A 9,147-nucleotide genomic window follows, 5' to 3' on the forward strand; every position below is an offset into this window, starting at 1 on the left:
ATATTCTAAACCACACGCTACCGCGACTTTTAAAAAGAAACGACGCCATCTATGATGTGCTGTCAGAACTATACCTAAACCAGTAGGTTTTTCGACAACTAACGATATGCAACACTAAATAAAAAAGTACATAATAGTCTATTGAGACTATACTATTTATTTATTTATTTATTTAAACTTTTATGCCAAAATAAAATTTGAACATAAGGCGAACTTAATGCACTAAAGCATTCTCGACCAGTTTACCTTTGGGTTGAGCAGAAAAGAAATTTGTTTGGCGGTACTTCTAGTGCAGGAAAGAAAAACAAAAACAAATATGCTACATACATAAATAATATATAAAATATATAATAAATAAATACATACATAAAATAGATGATTGTATTAGATAGATACATATTGACTATTAAGTATGTATTGATCTAATATTATAGCAGCTGGATAATTATCTTATTGTTAATGCGAAATGTATCAAATATTTAACTTTTATACACTTCAATATAATGAAAATCATATACAGGATGATTTATACTTCGACACATAGTCAAATGTATAACTCAACCTGTATAATTAACTGCAATAGCTAGTCAATTAGTACCGAGTCATATCAGAATAATCGAAATGTTTATATTTGTTTAATAATGTAGGTATTATATTTAATCATGTTGTCCCTTTCGTGCCCCTTTAATGTGATAAAGATAGCAATAGACTACTAGACAGGCTGTTTTGAGATAATCGATGGTACACAAAATCTATTCGACAGCAGCTTGTCTAGTACTAAGTATACTTTATATTGCGTATTACAGAACGAAGAAAAACTCAAAACTCGATTCGATCTCAAACACAGATAGCTTTGAATTTCAATACTATCAGAGATTTAACGCTTTAAAAGGCAGACGGAATATATTTCCCACCTTGTCTTAACCCTTTAGAAGGCGGTGGGAATATATTTCTCACCTTATTTTTAACCTTGTCAAAGTAATCGAGTTCAGTCAGTCGGTCTATGATGCACGCCGTGATAAATTTTACGACAAACATCATCGTGGCGCGCATTCCAGACCTATTGAGCGCCATTTTGTAATACGAAATTTACAAGTCTTTGCTATGGCAACATAGTCTGTAACCATATTACGAATATAATTAATTGTGAATTTTCTATAATGTATTGTTAAACAATTATTGATTGCACAGTTTGCAGTTATGTTATTGTTAACATTGTAATTGTAAATTATAACATGCAATCAGCTCAACGATATGTGCTTTCGTTAGTATTTTAGCTATTTGATATTTTGTATTGTGTGATTGCAGCGAAAACTAAATTAAAAAATAGTCTGTTATACCACTTGCTACTGTCTTTAGGGACTTTGTATTGCAAATTATGCTAAAGGGTCTATTCCACTTCTAGCAAATAGTCGAAGGTAGCTCTTATTACAGCGTTTTAAAGCAAATAACTAACTGCCTTGCTAGGATGCACGCCATAATAAGATCTTATCGACGATTTTATCATTTTAGACGACAAATGTATGGACTTATCGTGCTATCGATAAAAGTTTATCGTTGTACGCATCCCATCCCTACAGTAAAACTTTGCAGTTGGGCCTATTATGTACCTATTTCACTATTTGTTGATTTATTAAGGAAATATTAGTTTTTTCTGCAATCATACAAACTATACCTAACAACGGACCATACTTACCCAGTGCCATATCATGTTGTATTGTAAGTCGATATACTGAAACGAGTCTCAAAATTCAAATTATTTACTTTAACCTAAGCCTACTGGGCAGTACTGGGCTACCTACTACTACTTTGGGTCATCGGCTGGTGCTGAAGTGTACGGTTAGCACGAAAAACTTTCGAGTTCGAATCGTTTGCGTATTCGAAATATTCGAATCGCTATCAAAAGATGTAGTACGAAAACTACAACAGCGCCCTTGTGAACATGTCGTAAAGTGAACTTAGTATGAGAAATGGTTGCACTAAACTTATTTTGAGAATCAAAATTGTCACGTTATCGTTTAATTCAAAGGTTGAGTATGGAATTACGCAAACGATTCGAACACGAAAGTTGTTCATGTTAGAGGTACTGGTGTATAAAATTCAGTCATCATGTCTCTCAATTATTACAGGAAATATAACTTACAAGATAATGTAATAAGAGGCAGGTGTCGCTAAATGAATTTACACTCAAGAAAGAACGCGCAAAGGTCTTAGAAACATTTTTTCTTTCTTTTGTATTCATCCAACAAACAATAATTTCGAGGTTCGTTTGAGAATATGGGCCTTAGTTATTGTTACATTTGAAATAAAATGCCGTTTGAAAAATTAATAAAATAATTTTATTTCAATACCTTTCACCATATACAGATATAATATTTTAGTAGAATTTTAGGACGGTACAATATTATTAATTTCATTAATAATTTTTACAATAGAATAGAATAATATAATTTTTACATACAAGTTTTTAGAATTATCTTAGTAAGCATTTGGACCTGGAAATTAGCATTATAAAATGTTTATCAAATCAGTCTTTTACAATAAACTCTGGAATGTTTTTATATAAACTCAGTATATAACAATCTTTTTAAAAGTCGGATCAAAATTATTAAGTTTTACACCAATGTCTCAGTAGCTTTAATGGTATAGTTACCACAGTAAGAAGTAGAAGCATACTATTCTCTATTGTTATGATTATAAACACGTTTTTACAACGAAAGCCTCATAAAATACAAACCCCAGTAGATGCCACACAAAGTGATGGGTTTTTAACTTTAATGTGTTGTGCTTAGTACAATTCAAAATTAATAAAGTTAACACCTAGAACCAATTTAAATCTGGTTGGATTTTTATTAGCAGTCAAGCTGTAGATCCTGGCTACACAGGAGCGTTTCTAAAGCATGTGAGGGCTATTTTTTGCCCTCATCAGTCGGCGCCCCTATAGAAGATCCTATAGTCCATTGGTTCCCAAAGTGGGGGGCGCGCCCAACAGGGGAGGCGCAAAGACCTTTAAAGGGGAGCGCGGGCCATCTGTGTACTTAAGTATAAAAAACCTGCGACCGCTGAGAGAATGCATTCCAGATTACTCGATACGACCAAATAAATCGTGGAAGCGCGGAATTTTTTGTATGGTCGAAAGGGGGCGCGTCTCAAATAAGTTTGGGAATATCATATTTTCACTCACAAGATGGCGCCACTGTTGACTAAGGTCCTGTCACTTGCCAGTGGTGATAAATGTTAAGTTGGAAAACGATATTTCTTGTGTCAACTACCTTTTGTAGTAAAATAAAGTGCATATTTTATAACAGATTAAGAAGCGCATATTTTTAAGATAATTAGTATAATCTATTTAATAGTAATCAGGGACCGGCGCGCAGGAGATCTTGACGAAATCCTCGTATCTGACCGTACCGTTGTTAGACACGTTTGCTTCACGGAAGATGTTGTCCACCTGTACAAATAAACACATGGGTTTTATCAATTTGTTAATGACATTAAATGTATGACCGATTGTACAGCGCCCCTAGCGGGAAACGTTCAAAAACCAAAATTTTCATACAATTTTAAAACGCGCTCACAGGTATGTAAGGCACAGCGCAAACCACTGGACGGATCGGGCTGAAATTTGGTATGCAGGTAGATGATTATGACGTAGGCATCCGCTAAGAAAGGATCCCACACCCCTAAGGGGGTAAAACGGGATCCACGCGTACGAAGTCACGGGCGGGGCTTATTCCACTATTCCCCATTGACAATCCCCGTCAACAGGGATTAGTGAACTTTTTGTTCACTATTCCCCGTTAACGCCAATTGGAACTTATAAAATCAAAATAAAATCCTATTATAACGGGGATTAATGAACTTTTTGTTCAGTAATCCCCGTTGACGGGGATTGTCAACGGGGAATAGTGGAATAAGCCGCGTGCGGCCGCTAGTAAATTATAAATGTGTGGGACAATCGAATCCCGCAGTGGTACGAGTAGGTTTTAAATAAAGTAGACAAGACAATAGATACCTCTCTAGCCGACAGGCCTTCGCCCCAGTTCTGCAGCAAATTGCGGAGCTGTCGTGCGGGGATCACGCCCTTCTTGTCGCCGTCGCCGGCTTTAAATGCGTTCACTACCTGCAAGAAGAAAAAAGTTTATATGGCACTAATTTTACAGTCCATTTAAATAGACTGAATTGGATGGATTGTTAACAATCAATGAAAAATTGTGTTAAAAGGAACATAGATCGTGCCATTTACAAAGACGCGCAACACCATTCTTCCGCTAATGTATGCATACGCACACTACATTAATGACGCTCGGATTGCTCGAATCACACTCCCCGCACCCCGCGCGACCGAGACCAAACATTGGTGGGGCGCGTCTTTGCGAGTGGCACGATCTATACCTGCTCAGTATATCTTGGCTCCTCTGGGAGCATACTAGGACACTGATTTTCGTAATCAAATCAAATCAGTTTATTTGCAAAAAAAATATCAACAGAGCTGTAAGTCACTGCAAGAGCACAACTCACCAATTGACCAGAGGCTAAAGATTTGGGTTACACTAGAAAGCTAGACAGGAAGAAACTGGGGTATTTCATCACAAAATAACACCGATTATACTAACTGAATACAATGACACTGTATTTAATTAATATGCTACTATAATATCAAACCACTCCCTCTTATTTCACACAGTCTCAAAGTAGGAAAAAATATATTTTGAGGCATCTTCCAACCACTCAATCTCAACATCTATAGTCTGGTCTGCGAGCACGTATAATTTTGTCCAATGACCTCAAGCTACCCATCCTTATCGCTCGCGCGTAATTATATTGCTGTCGCGACTGTGCGACGGGCGCCCGCAGTGAGTGTGCGAGCGCGACAACAACATAATTACGCGCACAGACCGGGCTTTATCCAACAACAATGAACAACAAGGTGGAGTGCTCACCTCACTGGGCAGGTTTTCAGCCCTGGAATGAATGTGCATGACTTCCAGGAAGTCAGCAAAGGACATCTTCCCTCCCTTGCCCTTTAGGTAGCCTGTAAGAACACATTTGGATCATATAATTAATGCTGTTTGTAGCAAAAAATGCATGCTGTTTGTTTTGGTTAGCAAGAAACTACTGCTGCTGTAAAACTAGGTTTTTTGAATTGTTTATTGAATAAATACAATACCTAATAACCATAGTAATAACAAATATTTCAAACATTATGATTATTATTACAATGTTTGTCTCCTGCCATCACTAAGTCATGAAGACTATTCTGTCTCATACCACTGCTCAACATTGCTAATATTTTGTACTACAATTGGTTTTCAGACAAATAATTACAATTTCTTCTAAAAAATCTACTGGATTTCCATGAGAAGCATTTTAATTTCAACATTTTACTCTTAGATGTTTTTTACAAGTAACAACATATTTTATTTCATACCGGTGAGCTCCTGGATCGTAGGGCTCATGCCAAGGGACCGCATCACCACCGTCAGCTCATCCAGAGAGGTGATCTGCCCAGATCTAGCGAATAGGTAGAAACATTCACGAAATTCTGCAAGGAAATTTTTTATAGGTATTTATTAACAAGTAGTGGTTGTATCTGTTTGTAAATAGGTATAAACTCTTCTCCTACTCTCTATTTTTCTCTTCAAGCGCCTTGGATCCCGAAATAAGTAAGGTATTTCAGAAAAACCCCGTTATGACCTGGTTAAATCAAGTAACTAATAACTAAAATAAAAAACATATAATTTCAGAAAATCTGCTGCTCTACTTCTTTTGTGTGACTTGTATTATAAAGTAGGTAATGCGTTTACGTATTTCCTTTCATTACTAATGGATAATCTAGTTATCTAGATCTAAAAATAATGAAACAAAGATAAACATACCATCAATGTCTTGTTCCTTGAAGTAACGCGCCTGGAAATAAACAGAATTGATGTTTTAGTAAATGTTAATTAACAGTTAACATCTAAATTGATAACATTGAGAATATTTACCATTTTATTTAGAAAATAAAGGAAAGAAATAGGTCAACAAAGTTCGGAGAGTTTTCGTGTAATCAGAGAACTGTTCTTGTTTTCCTGTTTATTACACAGAGCAAAAGTGGTTTGAAAATGAATAGCTTATTTAGGTAAATATTCGTTTTCTGAGGAATTTGTAAAGCTGATTGTAAAAATAAGAAAATAATTGCCACACAAGAACAAGTTCAATTCAATATGTCATCAGCGTTTTGACAGACAAGTCTGCCAACATGAAAAATATTTTTCAGGTTGTTCTCTATTACAAATAATGCCAAGTCTCAATTTTAGTCAAATAATGCCAAGTCTTGATAAATACCCAAATAGTTAGTCCTCGAGCCGTAATTTCTTTTGACGTTTCCAAAATTTCAGGTGTTTGTCTATGACAAAGATGAAGGACGGCCAATCAGCTGACAGAAAAAAGCGCGGGANGTTATTTTTTCATTACGATATTTTTTCACAATTAAACGACCTAAATGTCAATGTGACAGAGCCCACAAAGTTGTGGACGCTAGTTGGCGCTGTAATCGTGCACAGAGCCAATATTGGCTGAAACCACTTACACAGGTTTCTAAGTAGAACATGGAAAAAAAAGCGCGGGAAACGTCGTACTTGGTGGACGTCATTTTTCTTGCTAAAAATTTTTAAATTAGAAAAAGGATCAGATTGGTGGTTTAGTACATAATTAAGTAGTATTCTAAGTTATATTTATTATTTTATTGTAGTGTAGCATTCACTTCTGCAGTTCTGGGTGAGTTTTAATTGCTTTTTCTCGTGATGAACGAGCCGGACGATCCTGGCGGGACAACCCCCCAGGCGTCAAATTTTGTTACTATTTCAACATGTAGCCAGTCAGGTATGGATACGGAAGGTTCTGTAATGGACACGGACGGATCTGAAAGTGCTTCTAACCCCTCTAAAAGAAAGAGAGTAGTTGTACGTAAAGTTTGCAAGCATTGTAATAAAAAGCGTAAAAGTCGTCATAACAAATCTTCTACATTGAGCCAGGTACCTAATGATTCTGATTGTTGTTGTGCAAACACAGAGAACGTAAATAGCGCTAAAAAAGTTGTTGAAAATGAGATTCCTTTTGTTACTCCATCAACTCCTGTTGCTACTCAGTCCCACACATCTGATTCGACCCCTACTGCACCTAATTCGGTAAGTAGATGCTTTTATGAGGCTACTGATGTTGCGCCCTTTGTTGTTCATATACAGAAAGAACAATCTATGCCAAATGAAAACTGTACTCTGCACCCCGTGACTGTGGGTCATTTTCTAAAACGAAAGTCTATAAGAGGTATTGTTGATGGTAGTCTGAAAAAAATAGGCAGAAATCGGATTTCTGTTGCTTTCTCTCGTTTTGAAGATGCCAATTCATTCCTTAATAATGACCTGCTTAAAACTAACAATTACAAGACTTTTATTCCAACATTCAATATCACACGGATGGGAGTGGTCAGAGGAGTTCCTACAGAGTGGAATGATGAGGACATCCTTAATAATATAACTGTACCAATGGGGTGTGGTAGAATCTTAAAAATTAGAAGGTTGAAAAAGAAGAATTTTGTTAATGGAAAGTCTGAATTTGTCCCCATTGAGACAGTTGTGTTAACATTTGATGGTCAGGTTCTTCCTAAAAGAATCTTTGTTTGTTACAACTCTTTGCCGGTTGATCTTTACATTTACCCAACAATCCAATGTTACCAATGTTGTCGCTATGGTCATGTGAAGAGTCAGTGTAGGTCCCTTCCAAGATGTTATAAATGTGGTCTTGGCCACACCGGTGATACCTGTAATGTTGAGGAGGAAAATGTATTATGTTTCTTGTGCTCAGGTCCCCATCAGGCTACTAGTAGAAAATGCCCTGAATACACACGTCAAAAAAATATTAAGGAGACAATGGCCAAAAGTTGCATTACTTATGCTGAGGCTTTAAAACTGCATCCTCCAATTAGTAAATCTTTTGCAGATGTTGTAAGATCTGGTAGCTCGACTCAATCTCATTCTCAAACTTCTGGAAATCTTCCCCAGAACTCAAAACTAAAATATGTTCCTAATAATAACCCAGGCTGGGATTCTTACAAAAAAACTGTTTTAAAGAAACCTAGATCTCCGTTCAACCCAGGTAAAAGTTATGACCGAGAACAACATCAAAATATGACCAATGATTATAATACTCCGTTTGGCCCAAGCCAAAATATTTTAGGTAAAAATGACAATTCAATTACCTTAACAAACATGTCAATTAAAGAATTAATTATTACTCTAATTACCTCTTTAAATCAATCTAATTTAGTACCGTCCCACGTTGCCCTTCAAAATAATGATCTCGTAGTTGACCTTAGTTCTATTGCTGATGGTAAAGTTCTCCCTAGCAGTTCAATGGAACTGTCGAAGCATTAACAGTAAAAAAAGTGATATATTACATTTAATTAATGAATTTGATCCCTTTTTAATTGCCTTACAAGAAACCTGGCTCCGTCCAGATTCTAATTTTAAAATTTCTGGTTTCTCTTGTGCCAGAGAAGATAGATATGATAATTATGGTGGAGTAGCTTTGTTAGTCCATCACTCTATTCCATTTACATATATTCCTCTCCCACCACACAATAATGATTTTTCCATAATAGCTGTTTCTATAAATAACACTAGTTTTGTGTCGGTTTATATTCCTCACCCGTCAACTGCTATATATGATGAGGTAGAACAAATTCTTAGCAACATATCTAGGCCTATTATTATCATGGGCGATTTTAATGCTCAACACCAGTCATGGGGCAGTAGCAATTCCAATTACTATGGCAATAGAATTGTAGATTTTCTGGATAATAATAACTTGTGTATTCTTAATACTGGCAATGCTACTCGTCGTACCCAGCCGCACGAAGGTGTGAGTGCTCCTGATTTAACTATATGTAGCCCAAATCTTGCTTCCTCTTTAGCCTGGTCCACCCTCCCTTCCACCTATGGGAGTGATCATTTTCCAATTGTCTTTTCTTTTCCTGATATTAATAAAATTAATACTAGACGCCCTCCACGATTCAAATATAAAACTCAAGATGTTGACTGGAACCGTTATAAAGAAAAAGTAGAACTGAAAATTCAATCACTGCCTGTAGTTCAAAATGATAAT

At 36.2% G+C, this 9,147-nt stretch overlaps 1 protein-coding gene across 1 annotated transcript; it reads right to left on the reverse strand.

Annotated features, from left to right (window-relative positions):
• Window positions 1-3,035: 3,035 nt before the first annotated feature.
• On the reverse strand, window positions 3,036-6,216 carry LOC114359297 (calmodulin-like protein 4). The gene is made up of 6 exons (XM_028313624.1): window positions 5,991-6,216; window positions 5,880-5,910; window positions 5,432-5,545; window positions 4,944-5,035; window positions 4,016-4,123; window positions 3,036-3,451 (listed from the first exon to the last, which is right to left on the reverse strand). Exons 1-6 carry the CDS (start codon window positions 5,991-5,993, stop codon window positions 3,350-3,352), a joined length of 450 nt encoding a protein of 149 aa, XP_028169425.1. The 5' UTR covers window positions 5,994-6,216; the 3' UTR covers window positions 3,036-3,349.
• Window positions 6,217-9,147: the final 2,931 nt, after the last annotated feature.

Source organism: Ostrinia furnacalis, unplaced genomic scaffold (assembly GCF_004193835.3).
Source record: "Ostrinia furnacalis isolate ACB-3 unplaced genomic scaffold, ASM419383v2 OfSCF4295, whole genome shotgun sequence".
Classification (NCBI taxonomy): Eukaryota; Metazoa; Arthropoda; class Insecta; order Lepidoptera; family Crambidae; genus Ostrinia; species Ostrinia furnacalis.

Coding starts and splice junctions, on each gene's coding strand:
- LOC114359297 (XM_028313624.1), bottom strand. Junction 5,036..5,431: donor TACGATCCAGGAGCTCACCG/GTATGAAATAAA, acceptor GTGTTCTTACAG/GCTACCTAAAGGGCAAGGGA. Junction 4,124..4,943: donor CTGAAAACCTGCCCAGTGAG/GTGAGCACTCCA, acceptor TTCTTCTTGCAG/GTAGTGAACGCATTTAAAGC.